General features: G+C 32.2%; 3 protein-coding genes across 3 annotated transcripts; 1 reads left to right on the top strand and 2 right to left on the bottom strand.

Moving 5' to 3' along the window:
• Positions 1-2135: 2135 nt before the first annotated feature.
• LOC137821375 (pollen-specific leucine-rich repeat extensin-like protein 3) lies at positions 2136-4380 on the bottom strand. The gene has a single exon (XM_068625935.1). The coding sequence runs from the start codon at positions 4204-4206 to the stop codon at positions 2341-2343; it is 1866 nt and encodes a 621-aa protein (XP_068482036.1). The 5' UTR covers positions 4207-4380; the 3' UTR covers positions 2136-2340.
• A 2265-nt stretch (positions 4381-6645) lies between these two features.
• Positions 6646-7029, top strand: LOC137822214 (uncharacterized). Its single transcript, XM_068627113.1, has one exon. It carries the CDS (start codon positions 6646-6648, stop codon positions 7027-7029), a length of 384 nt encoding a protein of 127 aa, XP_068483214.1.
• Positions 7030-8088: 1059 nt separating this feature from the next.
• On the bottom strand, positions 8089-11953 carry LOC137822044 (uncharacterized). The gene is made up of 7 exons (XM_068626935.1): positions 11705-11953; positions 11256-11325; positions 11099-11158; positions 9477-9591; positions 9207-9322; positions 8844-8968; positions 8089-8527 (listed from the first exon to the last, which is right to left on the bottom strand). Exons 1-7 carry the CDS (start codon positions 11779-11781, stop codon positions 8404-8406), a joined length of 687 nt encoding a protein of 228 aa, XP_068483036.1. The 5' UTR covers positions 11782-11953; the 3' UTR covers positions 8089-8403.
• Positions 11954-16515: the final 4562 nt, after the last annotated feature.

Raw genomic sequence — 16515 nt, 5'->3', positions numbered from 1 at the left:
TAAAAATACTTATATATTTATGATTATTCAACCAATTATATATGATATTTTAAAACTGATTGGAATTTTTAAAACTGATTGGAATTTTTAAAACTGATTGGAATTTTTGTTTCAAGTGAATTTAATAAATTCAAATTTTAGGTGAAAAATCATAGAAAAATAGTTCTTAGTAGGTAAGAACTATTTTTCTTTAGTTTCCACCGATCTTCATTGCGTTTTTTTAACTATACACTAAAAACAATTAAATTTATCAACGAATTTTTACCTACATTCTTGAATTTGTAGGTAAATTAAGAAATTATGTAATGATTTGAATCTATAGGTAAATTTAGTATTATCTAAAGATATTATCCACATATCAGAATCCGTAGGTAAATTTAGTTTTACCTACAAATTATTATCCACATATTTTTATTCGTAGACCCTACTATATTATAAATGTTAATTTCAATTAATTAAATAAAAATTGTAAATTTTTTTTGCACTACTTTAATTTCTTTTAATATGCATTCAATATTTTTCAATGGACAAACATTAAATTTAAATAAATGTATAGTTAAAAGAAAATAAAAGAATGGACACATAGACCAATATAATTATTTAAAAAAGAAAAAGAATGGTACTAATTAATGAGATTTCAGAGCAAAGGTAAGATGGTGTTACTTAGTGATGGCATTTCATGTGTTCTTCTTGAATCAAAGTAGTGAAAAATGGGGCGGAAGCAATGGGTGAGTGAAACAAAGCCCTCCTAGGAGTTGTGATGGCTTTGAAGGTGCATGATGAGTAGGGATTAGAGAGGTTCGGCCAGCTCTATGAAGAAAGGTGAAGGGAGTGAAGTTTATAGCCTAGATTTCTAGGAGAAGTAAAGCTAGTGCACAAAATGGGCAGCATAACAATACTCAAATAAACTTGAAAATACAAGGTGTAGGCTCCTCCTTTTATAGGCTAAGGAGGACCATAATGCAACCCTAATGCTAGCCAAATGAAATGTAAATGTGAAGCACATGGGTGCACATGGGGAGGGGTGTGTCTAGTTTTTATGCTCACCCCCTCCATAGTCTTTCTAGAATGTTTCACACAAATATGCTTTCTACACTACTCTAATTACTAAGCACCCCTAATGGGCCTTTATGTAACAATTACAAAAGTCTTCTCTTCCCAAAAACCGTAGCTTTGACCCATGTGTATGTGAAGCTAGACGGTCTAGAAGGAATCCTCATCATGGCCTAGACGCTCCTTATGTAGCCGCTCCTCATCATGGCCTAGACGCTCCTCTTCATGGGCTAGACGCTCCTTTTTGAGTCTAGACGCTTCTCATTATAGGCTAGACCGTCTAGTCTTGGAGGCTTGGCTTTCATCGTGTGGTGAGCTTGGACCCTCTTCCATCACTTAGAGAAAGTCAAACCCCAATACATAACATGTAATGGAGGTTAAAATCACAAAAATTAATCAATTATTTTGTTTAGTGAGAGTAACAACATATATACATACTAACTTTCAAGTTGTGCTCACGGAAAACATCGAAGCTTCTCCTTTTTGTGCTTATAAATTTTTAAAATAAATACAAATTGAAAGTGTATTATTTTGTTTAAAATTAAAATTTCAAATTCTCACAGTATAAGATATAATTAATAAAAAAAACTATAAAGAAAATAAAAAATAAAAAATAAGAAAAAAATAATAATACGACAGTTTTAGTAGGTAATTCATATTGTAAATAATACGCTAAGAAGATATTATAATAAAAAAAAAACACATTTTACACACCACGTTGAACAACTACAAATACTAGTTATTTAATACAAAAATATACTTAAAAGAGAAAAAATTTATAAATGTTATGATGTTGGGAAGAGATAGAATTTTTTTAAATATATTAATGGGGCATTTAAAAACAATAGATATCTAGATATAATTGCTCTCGTAAAAATATTACTATGATTTGATCTATATTAACACCTCCTAGTTATATTGATCCTTGTTAATCATTTACTAATATAATTAAATTAAATATTATTTGATTTAATTAATTGTTAAAAATATTATAACTAATCTTGAAACCTGCAATTTAAAGCTACAACTAAAATACAATTACATTACTAATTTTTGTTATAAAGATAAAGGGGGAAAACAGAGAGATTATGAGATAATAAATACTATTCTGTCTCTTATTATGTTTTAGGATAACATAATGTTCAATTAGCTCATTCAGCTAAATTGAATACACAACATTTACATAGAAGAAAAGAAAAGAAAAAAAATCTGTTTGCGTTGATATAGATTACAATGCAAGTTTAAGTCTAGGAACTAGTATAAATGGTAGAAATATGTGCAACCCTTCTAGTAGCCGGCAATGATGGGTGGAGGGGGTGAAGCATAAGAAGAGCCGAAGTGAGGGGGAAGGAAGACGTCTTCCATAGGAGGAGGCGAAGCAGGTGGAGGAGGTTGCACCGGTGGCGGTGGAGAGTGCACTGGAGGTGGTGGAGAGTGAACAGGTGGCGGAGGAGAGTGAACCGGGGGAGGAGGAGAGTGAACTGGTGGTGGTGGAGAGTGAACTGGGGGAGGTGGGGAATGGACAGGAGGTGGTGGAGAGTGAACTGGGGGAGGAGGAGAGTGGACGGGTGGAGGAGGAGAGTGGACGGGTGGGGGAGGGGAATGGACGGGTGGAGGAGGAGAGTGGACGGGTGGGGGAGGAGAATGAACGGGTGGAGGTGGGGAGTGAACGGGTGGTGGTGGTGGTGAGTGAACCGGTGGTGGAGGTGAGTGAACAGGTGGAGGTGGAGAGTGAACAGGTGGTGGTGGAGAATGGACAGGAGGTGGTGGGGAGTGAACAGGTGGTGGTGGGGAGTGGACAGGAGGAGGAGGAGAGTGGACAGGCGGTGGTGGAGATCTTTCGTGGTGCTTGGGTGCTTCCTCGTGGGAATTGTCCTCTGGTGGTGGTGAGGGTTTGGGTTGTTGAGGGGTAGGGGTTTCTTGCTTTGGAGTTGGGGTATGTGTTGGAGGAGTTTTTGGAGAAGAAGATGGAGGGCTCCCATGGCCACACTTGTCTTTGCTACAATCCACAGGCTTGCTTATCACCTCATTGCAAGCGTTTGACTGTTTTTGCTTTGGCCTATCTGGTATGCAATTGTTCTCATCGTCCAATGCCGGCTCTTTCTTTTGAGGTGAGCAACCCTCTTCCTCTCCGTTGAAATAGTTATCGGAGAATGTGAAGTTCATCAAATGGGGCAAGCTGCAAACATTACGCGGGACAAAACCTGTAAATTTGTTATGTGAAATGGACAAGTGCTCAACATTCTTCAGCCCATTTAAGGTCTTGGGCAACACGCCAACGAAGTTGTTGTTGCTTATGTCAAACACTGAAACTTTTTCGAGATTTCCAATTTCTGTTGGCAAGCAACCCATGAGGTTGTTGTTGATCAAAATAAACTCGTTCAATGACTTCATGTCGCCAATGCTGGCAGGCACGCACCCTGAGAGATTGTTATTGGCCATAACCACAACCGTGGCTGGAGTTGATCCTAGGTTCTGAGGAATGGTGGACGTGAAGCGGTTGTTGTTCAAAAATATAGCATCGAAACTTTTTTCGAAAAGATCAGAAGGCAGTTCCCCTTCAAAGTCATTGAACCTGATGTCAAGGAATTTGAGGTCTGGAATTGAAAGCACGGTTTCAGGGAACTGCCCTACAAAGCGGTTGTTGCTGATGTCTAGCTCATAGAGAATCTTAAGATTGGAAAAGCTGTGTGGGATAATCCCACAAAACCTGTTGGAGTTTATATGCAAAAGTGCAAGGTCAACTAACAGACCAACTTCTGGGGGAATGTAACCTGCGATGTCTGCATTGTTAAGGTCAATCCCTGCCACAACTTCGATCTTTGGGTCATCTAGAGCCTTTTCACAGAAAACTCCATTGTAGGAGCAAACATCTTGGCCCGACCAATTTGATGTGAAATTGGAGGGGTCTGAGTAGATAGCTTTTTTCCAGGCCTCAAGTGCAATGTATGCACTTTTTAGTCTAGAGTTAGAGAATTTAAAGTTTGTTTTATAGTTACTTACGTAGTTGCTGGGCAAGTCCTCATTCTCATTCAAGTGCATCAATTGTCGACGAGCAATGAAAGAGGCTTCAACATCGGAAAGTGCATAGGAGGAAGATGACAATGATGAGAAGAGGAATAGGGAGAGCAATAGAAAGCAGCCCGAGGCCATGGTGATTGGGTGAGTGAGTGAGAGAGATGATGAATTAGGTTGGAAGGGAAAGGGTGCTTATAGAGAAGAAAATGTTAAGTTGAGAGGTAGAGATGAAGCCATACGAGAGGCTCTGCTGTGATTTCTCACCTCCTGTGAAATTTCCTTTTACTAACTTTGAATGCCACAAAAATAGACAATAAATTCTTAACCTCTTCTGCCTTCTGCTACTTTTAATTTTAGATGTATAGTTACCTAAATTTATGTTTCTTCTATGTTCCTTCTGCATTTACCAAAGTCAACAATTATATATGTATGGTTAATATCTGCAAGTTAAACAAACACATCATCCATCCACTGCCTTCACTTCTTTAACTCCCACCTTTCAATTTTTTTTCTTTCATGAAAAACAATAAACTTTTTATCTTTTCATAACTATTTCAAACTTCTATTTTTTCTTTAGTTTCCTCTCAAGTGAATTTTTATTTCATTTCATGAATTATATCATTCAAATATGGTCCATGAACTATTTTAAATTCAAATAAAGTATAACAGTCCATGAACCATTATAAGTTTTGTTTTCAGAATAATATTCCTCTTTTATTTTAAATTCTACTCCTGTATAATTATATATTTTTTCCTAGGATAGTAATTCTATTTCAACAGCCTACCCTACTTCATTAATATTTATCATTTTTTTTTATCTCTCTTTCAACGTATCATATTTATATTTCATTATCTTTTATTTCTTCCTAAGTATTTAGTGACGGGAGGTGTCCGTGCATATCTTTCTTTCATTCATATATTTACTATAAAATTTATGTTTTAAAGCTCATACAATAATATTCACTAACTATATGTTCAAATGATTCTGTTAGATTTACATAAAACTTCACATAATATAACCTTCTTTTAAATTCTTGAATTTAGAAACTCTAATATATAATGCTTTATGATAATAGTAATAATAATAATATATAATCAACTTCCTATCCATACCTATCATTTATACTTATCATTAGTACACAATTTTTTCTTAGAAAAATGTGTATTATCATTTTGTAATGTGTACAGGTATAAGATTTGAAGTATTACAGTATTAAATTGATGGTTTGGATGGTTTGGCTCGTTCTCTTCCTTCTCGAGTGAGATGGTAGTTTGCACAGATGTATAATATTTTTGGACTTTTAGGTATTCTTTTTAAGTTGGACTTCTGGCCAACTTAAATCCAAACAAAATCTTTAAATATTTATTTAATTAATGTTAAATAATTAGTTTATTTGTAAAGTAAAGCATAATTAAAGTGTAATTGGTTTCCTTTGGACTCAACGAGCAGATTCATGAGAACAAGGGTTCAAATTCTACATCATATTACAATTTTAAAAAAAAAAATTAATAAAATAATTTTAAAATTAACCAAATTAAAATTATAATATGGTGCCTTTCAATTTACATTATCAAAACAACCTATTTCAACTAGGCAACGCAGTCTAAGGTAGGAATGGTATGGCAATCACTATAATTTGTGTGTTGAGTGTAACTATAACTTCTATGATATGAAGATTCATCAATCTTTGTTTTATAAGAAACGCTTGAATACATATCAAGAGAATTATCATTAGTATCTTCCATTCCCATTAAAAAGTCATTATTTATAGAAGGAAGTAGAATGTGTATATTCATCTACTCACTCACTTGTGTAAGTTAATTAAGAAGAAATCAAATATAATTAACCTTTATTTTTAAAAAAATACTCGAATAAATGGGCATCAATAATATATTTGATTTTTTACTTTTTAAATTAAATTTGGATACTTTAAAAAATATCATTAATTAAAATAATTCTCTATACAATATAAAACATTTATTATAGAAATATATATATATTTAAAAGTATTTATTTATACAAAATAAATAAATAAAAGTATTTTTCAGTCTCTATATATGTTCCTACATGTTTTCTTTACATTTTATATTAGTGAATTTGATTATCAATTTTTTTTAAATGTGCATTTAGTTTTTCCAACCTTTAAAAAAGTGGTAACTTTCAGAGAAATAAATTGGTATTGAATTTTATAAAGTTGAAAAATGCTAATTTACGAAATTATATAAACTTGAAGCACATTTGATGGAAAATAAAAAACTAAAAAAAAGGAAATGTTTGGAAATAAACATTTATGTTGGTAGGAAATGAATTGAAAAGTGGTGAAGGGTAGAGTTGTGATCCACCATTCCATTTTTTAAAACAAAAAGCATCTAATCTACAGTAGTCATCCGTGGCCTATCAGCCAATCAGTCTGGGAGCTCCTTATCCAAATAAATACCCACTTTTAGATTCATTTGATCTTCGTAGTTCAAAACGATCCTTCCTATCCACAGGTGAAGTGAGTGATACGCGAGGCATTTGAAGGTTTGGTTGATAAAAAATATTTGGTGGGTAGAAGTGAGGATCAAATGGCCATGGCCACAGCTGTCGTGTGTCCTCAGAACATCTCCGGCGGAGCCATCGTGAGCTCGCCTGCGAAGACCAAGAAGACAATGAAGAAAGTGGTACACGTAAGAGGGCTTAATTCATTTGGGGGGCTCAAGGCTAGCAATGGTGTGGTCGCCTTGGGGCTTCCCTTGAGCACTGAGAAGTGCTTCGCTAAGATTGTGAGCTCGGTGAAAGCAACAGCATCCAATGGAAAAGGAAAGAGAGGAGGGGCGCTCTCATCCACGTGCAATGCTGCAGGTGAGATATTCACAATTGCTGCTATCATCAATGGCCTCGTTCTTGTCGGGGTTGCTGTTGGGTTTGTGCTCCTGCGAATTGAAGCATGGGTTGAGGAGTCTGAGGCAGAGTGAAAGTTGAATCAGATAACCAAGTAATTAATTAATATGTTCCTTCCTTCTATATTGATGCTGCGCCTGTTCTTCTTTCCATTATAAATTGTATATCTATTTCCGAACTTTCATCATTTTCTTGTTTCCTTCGTAATTGGATGATGATCTCTGCTCAATAGTTTATTGGCATCAACTGCTGCATTCCCAAACCTCTACTTCGGACCTGGGAAATTTCGGCCTCTGGGCTGCATACCAATTTTTTATTTATTTTAAAATTACTCTTAAATTGGGCACACTTTACGTACAATTAAGCATTTCCAATCATTTGTGTGCTTAACAATTTTTTTAAGAAAATGCAAATACGCCAATATTTTTAATTTTAAAATCGAATTCTTTTTTTTAAATGATTAAATCATCTTAAATTTTGTAATTTCATAGATTAATACGAATTTTAAAAATTAAAGTAACATTTGGTATTTTTAAAGATTTAATTTAACCGTACTCGTAATTCCTTTGAATCGTCTCACACCTCATTACAGATTACTTCTGAGTTTTACCCATCACAGTGCTAATGGCATGTAAATAAAGAACATAATATAACTTGTAGATGTTCTTAAATGGAACTTTTAGATTTTAAAACTGCGGAGAAATTTATATCTTAGTATTGCCACCTTCCGCTTCAGTTTCATTAACACACGAGGCTTGTGTTCCGATCAAAATACAACAGAAAATTGTTTGATGCTAAACCCTTTGTTTCAAATCGCATCTCAAATTAAAGATACAAAATCACAGGTATGTACAGAAATTTAGTGAGAACCGTTACAGCAAGCTGGCAAAACCACATATATGGTGAATGATACGTAGAAAATGTCCCATGTTACCAAAACCGGCGAAACATTTAGTCTTGACTCACTCGTTGGTGAATTTGTGCGATGAGGGTGAATGTGTAATGAGACAGCAACATAACCCCTGTTAATATGAAATTTAATAAGTTGTTTCACAATGATTTGCAGCCAGCATTCTAAAAAATGGAGTTTGCGACAGACAAGGCATGGGTGGGTTAATAATGGATAAAGTGGGTTAAAAATGGGAAATCCTACGGAGTTTCAAAGATAAATAAAGTATTTGCAACCTGTCATCCCAGACATATGGGGTAATTCATACTTCTATTCTTCTGATGACAAAAAAATCTAATGAATTGCTGCAGCCAACATTCTACCGCAAGAACATAAATAAGCGCGTTAAACTTAATCAAACTATTAAGAAATTACAATTGATAAATAAAACATTTATAAAACTAAAGCATTGCGGCTGCCAAAAGAAGCAGATGACCCTAGACCAAAACTCCAGCCAGAAAATAGTTAAGCAGGATTCTACATTGTGCAAAAAGCTTTCTCACACGGAAGGTCTCTGACACGCAGCAAACAGTTGCCAGCTTATAAAAGCCATCACCAGGGATGTGAACAGCTCAAAACCTACCACTTTAGGAAAGTGCCACCCCAATCCACGCCTCAGATAGCTGCAGAAGATATAGTTCGTCAAATACACAGTATATAGAACATGACATATAAGATGACAGAGTAATGGCTGACTAAATAATCACTACCATATACCCAAGTAAAATATCTAATACTTGCACAACACCATATGTTGGGCAATCTGATCCTAATGGACCATTTGCACAGCGAGACGAGGTAAGCTCAAGAAATATGTTATGCTTGGGTCTCAATTCAAAGACTTGTATTGCATAGGGAAAAATAGTAGAAAAAAATTAATTTAACATGAAATTACACATTTACATATCATTAAAGTAACTGTAATGAACCAGGAAAGACCTTGTGATAGATGGCATGGTTGCTACAATCATGGCACTCAAATAAATAATAGGGATGAGAGTCTTGGGTTTATTTTTTCGAAGCCACATCAAAGATCCAAGTGCAGCAAGGGATATGCTCAACACCTGTACAGAAGAAAGTGACGAAATATTTAAAATTACAGATAATAATACACAAACTACAAACTGCACATGAATTAAGTCGTGTTTTCACTTATAACACTTACCAACATAGACATACAATTCCATCATGCAAATGAATGTAGAATTAAAAGAAGTTCCAAATTCCAGGAGAATAATACTGATGAGGACTGTATTTCAGTCTTAGAAAGAAAAATAAAAGACTCTTAGAGAAAGGACATACCAAATTTGCATTAGCCTCAAGGCCCTGAAGAATGTAATCCCAAGTAAATTCTAATCCTCTGGCACCAACCCAAAGAGGAGCCAACCGATGCAGTACAGAGTCAGCAAACGCCCAGCCTGTCACAAGAAAAGTGCCACCAAGACCCAGATGAAGACAGAAGCAAAGTAACACAAGAAACATAAGGGGTTGACCCTAGAAGAAGAATATCACTTTAAGATATACATAAATATAAAAAAAAATGTACAAAATAGTATAGCTTGTCACACATACCAAGTCCAACTGCTTGAAATTTATGATTCTGAGAGATGTTCCTGTGAGTCAACTGGGTCAAGGCAAAATAAAGCCCAGCAACATCTATAAAACCTATTAATGCCTTCAGAAACTCCTGAAGAATAAAGGCCTTTGTTATCATTCGAGATAAAACCTTAATAACAATGACTCTAAATAGACATTGAGAATATATAGGGCTCCAAATTATAAAATTTATAAATTGACAGCCACCTATTGTTAAGTTGTTATGTGCCTTCATTTTGTTGTCTAATACAAACTTGGATTTTTCTAAGAAAATATGGAGATGAGCTCCTTACACCAGAAATGCTCCATAATTACTCAAAACATACAGACTCTTGATATAGAAGAGTATCTGTCATTGACATATACTTCATGGCTCTTCTATCTTAGAGGATATTTCATAAGCAAAATGGTTATTTTATTTCCACCTCTATTATGCATGAGTGTGGAGTCCTTAGTTTGGTAGGAAATGAAATGGTGATTTCTTTCTGGGCAGATTCAGACAAGAAGCCTATTCACTTCAGTCTAGGCTTGAAGGTATTAGGTGCTTGTTTTGTTACCTTGTTTGTATTTATTAGTTTCAATTGGGATTTGTGTTTCATTTTATGCTGATTCCATGCATATAGTATTAAATGCACAATGGAATGGAATAAAAATTATAAACACAATTGCAATTTGCAATCTTCAGCAAACCAAATACTAGAAAGGGGGAGTGTCATTCCTCTCCATTCAAGCTCTAATTCTGATAAAGCAGTCTAAATATTAAAAACACCAGCGCAACTTTAACCGGTACCCTCCATGTTCATGTAACTAATCCACACACTATATCTCAATGGAGAATACATACTAGTATTTTGGTGGAAGGAGAGTCCAACAAAAAATATCAAAGAACAGAAAACATATAATATGATAATTCTGAGCATTGATTTATTTATTTAATTTTTGTGAAAACACAGTTCACCTATAAAATTTGGCTGTTCTTCTACCAAGTAATGGGAAATTCCCAATGGCGTGTACAATATCAAACTTCACTGTCTCTACAGTCTACACCTTAAAATTTAAAATAAAACTATGAATTGAGCAAAACTTCACATAAATAATTCTTTTAGCAAGGAAACTCAGATACGACGTGAACATAGGGGCATAGCAAATGTTAAACTTCATAAGATATGACAGCTATAAATAAGCCATTAAATATATAAAATTAATCTGAAATTACCCGAAAAATAAAAATCTTAAATTACAAAATATAAATAATGATTTAAAAGAGAACATGTCATTGTAGATGCTCAGATTTATCTAATTATTATGGAATTTCAATTTACATTGGTAGAAAAGTTAAAAAAGGAAATCACAAAAATACAACTACAAAGTATTATAACTTCTAAATGTCAATGCAGTGTTCGACATAACATAACTACTGTAAGAGTCTGTGCTTCTTAGACTGCTAATAATTTGTAATAGCTCTCAGGTATAGTATAAAAACATAAATGTTTGGTCTTCATTTAAGGATTAAAACTTGTTATTTAGCATCCCTGCATGAGCAGCAGTATACATAAATCAATTCAATCATATTCATAAGGAGCAATTCACATACATACCTGATACGGATCAAAGCTATCACTCTCCGATACCTTAAGAAAAGTAGCTAGACAAATAAGCTGCCAGCCAGATTGTCAGACAAAAAATTGAGTCAGATTGTCACCTTCCTTTGTGCAACGACACGACAATAGTTAAAAAATCAATATATTCACCAACCTTCACTAACGCCGTCGCAAGATAAACAACAGCGGCTTTGATAGAGGTTCCAAGTGTATCATACTCAGATCTGAAATTTGAAACTAATTACTTAACTAACACATCAAACCAACGTACAAGACCTAGTTTTAACATCGCAGTAAAATGGGGGGAAATTACAAATTCAACACAACCACAAGATTTATAGTTCATCGAAATTGAAAAGGGTTCCTGATAGGTTATTGATTACATCTATGCATTGAAAGAACATTAGACAAACAAGTTATCGGCAATAGTATGGAAATAAAGTTTGGTACAATAATTGAAGCAGGCGAAATTGTGAGAGCATAAATTTGATAAGTTAAGGGCTAATTGTTTAAGCATTTGAAGCTTAAACGAATGTTAGAAACGTACATAGATCTGATGCGCGAGTTGTGAATAAAAGAGAAATAGAGAGAAGAGAGAGTTACAAGGGCGTGGCGGAATAGTAGACGGCGTGAGGCCCGAAGGTGAGAATCGCGCAGTTAAAGAAGTGAAAGACAGTCATCGCTCTTCTCTCTGCAGATCCAAATGAGAAGAAAACACTGAAACACGCTCACTTCTTCGACTTCACCTTCTTCCCTTGTTCTCTCCTCTATCCACTCTAAATTAGTACTAATGACGTAATATTTGGGGCTACATCCCAATTAATCTAAAATTTTGTTTTGGGTTTGAAGAAACCTGTTTTTTTTTTATAATGTAGGATTTAAGCCTATTTACCGCAGAGTAAATGTTTATTTCTGTATAATTCAAACTTATACAAGAAATATACAAGTTATACTTTTGAATTTTATACTATATAAAAGGATATCTTATTTAACTGTTTTTTTGGTATATTCAAATTTGTTTATATTTTATTCTTATTAATATTTTATTTTATTAATTTATTTTAGTTATTTTATTAATTTATTTTAGTTTTTATTTTTATTTTTTTAAATTCTATTATCTAAAAATCAAATGTAATTTTTTCAAAACTTTATGTTCCCCTTCTTAATTTTTTTATTTTTCTCTACTCTTCTAATCAAAATAAATCATTCCGAATATATTGTTGCATTCATTTTTATTATATTATTAGGTATTTGTACACCTTGGAACCTATGTATCCATTTTTTTTAATTACCATTCACTTCATTTAAAAAAAAATTGAAATAGAATTAAAAAAATGATAAAAATAAATTATATATTATGTATTATAGTTCTTTTTAATAAACAGAAATACACATATGGTAGTGATAAAAATAAAAAATACAGATATACAATAATGATAAAAATAAAAAAAATATGAATACACATGTTAATGTTTAAAAAAATACAAATACACATAAGTTTACGATAAATTAAAATATTACAATATTAATTTACAGTTCATTTTAATAAATACAAATATTCATATACTAATGATAAAACTAAAAAATGCAGATACATAGTTTGATATTTACAAAATACAGAAACACATAAGTTTATGATGAATTAGAAGGGATTTTGACCATGATGGGGTTATTTTTTTTGTTTTTTACCAAAATGGATCCGTTTAAAAAAGATTATAAATTTAGGCAAGTCGTGCCAATTTGGAACGACTTCATATGCACAAATCATCCCAAATAGACACGACTTCTGCCATGTCATACTGAAGTCGTACCAACTTGACACGACTTCTGCCATGTCATTTTTAAAAAAAATTATTGTTTATATATTGGGTAGTAAGTTATGTAATGTTAAAAATTAATTTGATACATAATTTTCTAAGAGTGTTAGTTTTAAGGAACAAAAAATTGGATAATCGTGTATGGATCATGTTTGGATAATCAACTTATTCAAACTTTGAGCCATTAACTCCTGAGGACATTGCCGCCGGACATGGTTTCCCACTAGCCAAAAAGTATATTTTGATATTTAATGTCTCATGTATGCAAATATTTTGATATTTAATGTAGCCAAGTTGACATGACTTCAGTATGACATGACAGAGTCGTGTCAAATTGGAGCGATTTGTGCTTATGAAGTCATACCAAATTGACACGACTTGCCTAAATTTGTAATTTTTTTAAAATGGACCCCATTTTAGTAAAAAACAAAAAAAAATAACCCCACCATAGTCAAAAACCCGAATTAAAATGTTTGAGTATGAAACAGAAAATATAAGAGATTGGTTAATTGCTACATACCATTCCATGTATTTTTGCGTGTAAAACAATAATTATTGCATGCATGTTTGTTGCTTTACACATTGAATCACTTGACATATTGTGTGACTCAATTCTCATCATCGTCCTCTCATGTCAATTTTATGGAATTTGTCCATATTATTTGGTGTGGAAAAGACTTCTTTGAATAATTTGAACTATAACTTGACTCAATTGTGTTGGTGTGATGCAAAACAAATTAATGTTGATTTATTATATATTATACCTAATCATTTTTAATATGGTTTGTCCTTGTTTTTTACCAAACCAACTTATTGCGAGACACATTCAAAAAAATTAGTATTCTATCCTGTTTCCTTTGTACACTAGTGGATAACTTGGTTAAAAGTTGGAAATAAGTGTGATGTATGACGTGCGATATCATATTCATGATTGTAATAGTGACACACACTCATCCATTGTCTTTTCCCTCATTCATGGTCATAACAACTCTTTATACAAAATAACTAATACATGCGTAACTTAAATGTAGTGTCAAGTCATGTAAACATTAGTTAAAAATATTAAGTACTTGAGGTGTACTTTGTTGGCTATTATTTTAAGCATTAACACATCTCCAATTAAACTTTAGATATATGTTGTACAAATAGGTATGAAGTTGTTCTTTAGACGATTCTTCTAGCACAACATGTTTTCTCTTAGCAATTCTAACTTGACCGCAAAGCAACTAATGATTTGATAAATATGATACCAAAATATGAATACATTTGTTCTCCGATGAACATCATGAGACTAATGATTAAGGGTCTATCAACTCTTAGCTAAACTATATTACACAATTTTCAAGTGTTTTGGTGCATTTCTAGTGGGCAGGTGGAATATGAGAGTCTTAGGTCTCCACCTCTCCAACAAATCAGTTATCAAATTATGATCCTCCTTTAACTTTAGATGCTTGAGTTTTATTATTTCAGTAAATTTATCGTATTTAGTATGAGAAGTATTAGAAAGTGTGTGTTGTTTATATATTTAATGAGAGTAGAATAAGACAATATTTTTGTTAGGTTTTGCAACCGTTTACAAACTAGACAAGCATGATATTGTGATGTTGAAAAAATGTTTAAGCATTGTTGTAATGAAGACAAACTTATATTCATATTGCTTAACAAAATTGAAAAGATTAGTTTAAAGAATTGAGATAACTACAAAGATTTTGATTTATTAAAAAATATTTGACAAAGTTAAACAAATAAATACGCACAAAGGATATGAACAATGCATTGTTATATGTTTATTAAATCTAATGTGTTGATAAGACTATATTTAATCCAAGTTATTGCTTTTAGGTGATACATTGATCAAGGGTGCAGATCAAGGTTCATAAATCTAATGGTGAAGAGTGTCTCGTTGATCATAAATTGGAGATGACACATTTATAAGATTAAATATGATTTAGATTTTTGCTTTTGTGTAGTACATCTCTCATGTCTACACCTTATAACAAGTATCTAAGATATATAAAGTACTATTTGAAGAACTAACACACATACTATTGATCAACTTACATGGAACAAATTTTGTATCCAAACCCATAAATAAAATAATTTTAAAGTGTGATTCCAAGTTAATCTTGAGAAAAAGAAAACAAAATGTATATTAAAAAACAACAAAGTCATCCTAAAAAATATTTCTAATTTTCACATATATGATCACATTTGAAAATATTTCAACATTAATTAGACATCAACCTCACATTACTTCACATAATTAATGTGTGTTATTTTAAACTATTTTTTTCCATGTAACATCTTCCAATAATAAAATCTTAATTTATTATATTGATGTGATTTACTGTATAATATTATTTTAATTTTATTAAGGTTGTGTTTGGATTGAGAAAAGTACGTGTAAGGATTTGAAAGATTAAATATGTGAGGATTTAAGAGAAAAATTTGAAGAAAATTAGTGTGTTTAGATTGAGATATGTTAAAGTGAATTTGTGATAAAAATATAAAAATTTACTCAAATTTGTAAGTAAATGATGTGATGATTGTGAGATTTTTTTTTAATTTTTTTAAAAATATAAATTTATAAATTTATCATTGTGTAAAAATATTTAAATAATAAAATATGAATTTTTTTTAATGTAAATTTGAATTAAATAAAATGTTATAAATTATTTTCAATACTGTTGCCTAATTTATTTCAGTACATTACCCTTAAAATATTTATAACTTTTTTAATCTTCCAATTAGTTAGAATGTTTCTTTCATAAACCTCAAATTCTAACCATATTCTCCATCTAACGATTCAAAATCACCAAAAGTAAAATCTCGTCCCTAAATTTATTTCATAAGAGTAAAATCTCGTTCCTAAATTTATTTCATGCAAAGCAAACACTACAAGAAAATCATGAAATTGAAACCAATTTTTAGAAACTAAAATAATTAGTTGCTCTAATAACTAAATTAGAGACCATTTTAGAAACTTAAAAAAATATTGGTTTCTAAATTAGTTTATATTATTGTTAAATAGTTTCTAAATTGGTATCTAATTAGTAACCAAGGTTTTAGAGACCAAATTTAGAAATTAAATAATTGGTAGTTAAAACTTTGGTTGCTAATTAGATACTAATTTAGAAATTATTTAACAATAATAGAAACTAATTTAGAAACTAACTTTCTCTAATTTAGTTACTATTGCAACTAATTATTTTGATTTCTATAAATTAGTTTCTATTTCATAATTTTCTTGTAGTGTAAGGATAAAATGAAAAAAATACAATCATCCTAAATAACTTTGACTTTCCCCTCCTTTTTCCTCCTTTTTCATGATAGGGAAGAGAAAAATCACTTTTTCACTCGATTCATTTTCTCCCCTGCATATTCCATGATTCAAACTACATATATCTTCTGACATCCTTAGTTTTCAAGAGTGGAACCTCAAGCATATAGTGTAAAAGATTTTGTAAGTAATATGGGCAATTTGTCTCCCTTTATTGATGAGGAGTTGAGGAGAAGAGATAAGATGCAGAATGGAGGGAGAGAGTAGCAGAGGGATGATGAGGTATTGCTTAAAACCGATTTGCAGTGGACAGTGGC

The sequence above is a fragment of the Phaseolus vulgaris genome, chromosome 9 (genome assembly GCF_000499845.2).
Source record: "Phaseolus vulgaris cultivar G19833 chromosome 9, P. vulgaris v2.0, whole genome shotgun sequence".
Taxonomy (NCBI): domain Eukaryota; kingdom Viridiplantae; phylum Streptophyta; class Magnoliopsida; order Fabales; family Fabaceae; genus Phaseolus; species Phaseolus vulgaris.
The sequence above is the reverse complement of the archived record's forward strand: the minus strand, read 5'-3'. Positions and strand labels throughout refer to the sequence as shown.

What these genes read in the sequence shown, in the direction of transcription:
- LOC137821375 (XM_068625935.1), bottom strand. Translation starts at nt 4,206, where the DNA reads ATGGCCTCGGGCTGCTTTCTATTGCTCTCCCTATTCCTCTTCTCATCA.
- LOC137822214 (XM_068627113.1), top strand. Translation starts at nt 6,646, where the DNA reads ATGGCCACAGCTGTCGTGTGTCCTCAGAACATCTCCGGCGGAGCCATC.
- LOC137822044 (XM_068626935.1), bottom strand. Translation starts at nt 11,781, where the DNA reads ATGACTGTCTTTCACTTCTTTAACTGCGCGATTCTCACCTTCGGGCCT. An exon ending in TTGCGACGGCGTTAGTGAAG is followed by an intron (nt 11,159 to 11,255) that starts GTTGGTGAATAT and finishes TCTGGCTGGCAG; the next exon opens with CTTATTTGTCTAGCTACTTT. An exon ending in TTGAGGCTAATGCAAATTTG is followed by an intron (nt 8,969 to 9,206) that starts GTATGTCCTTTC and finishes TCTTCTGTACAG; the next exon opens with GTGTTGAGCATATCCCTTGC.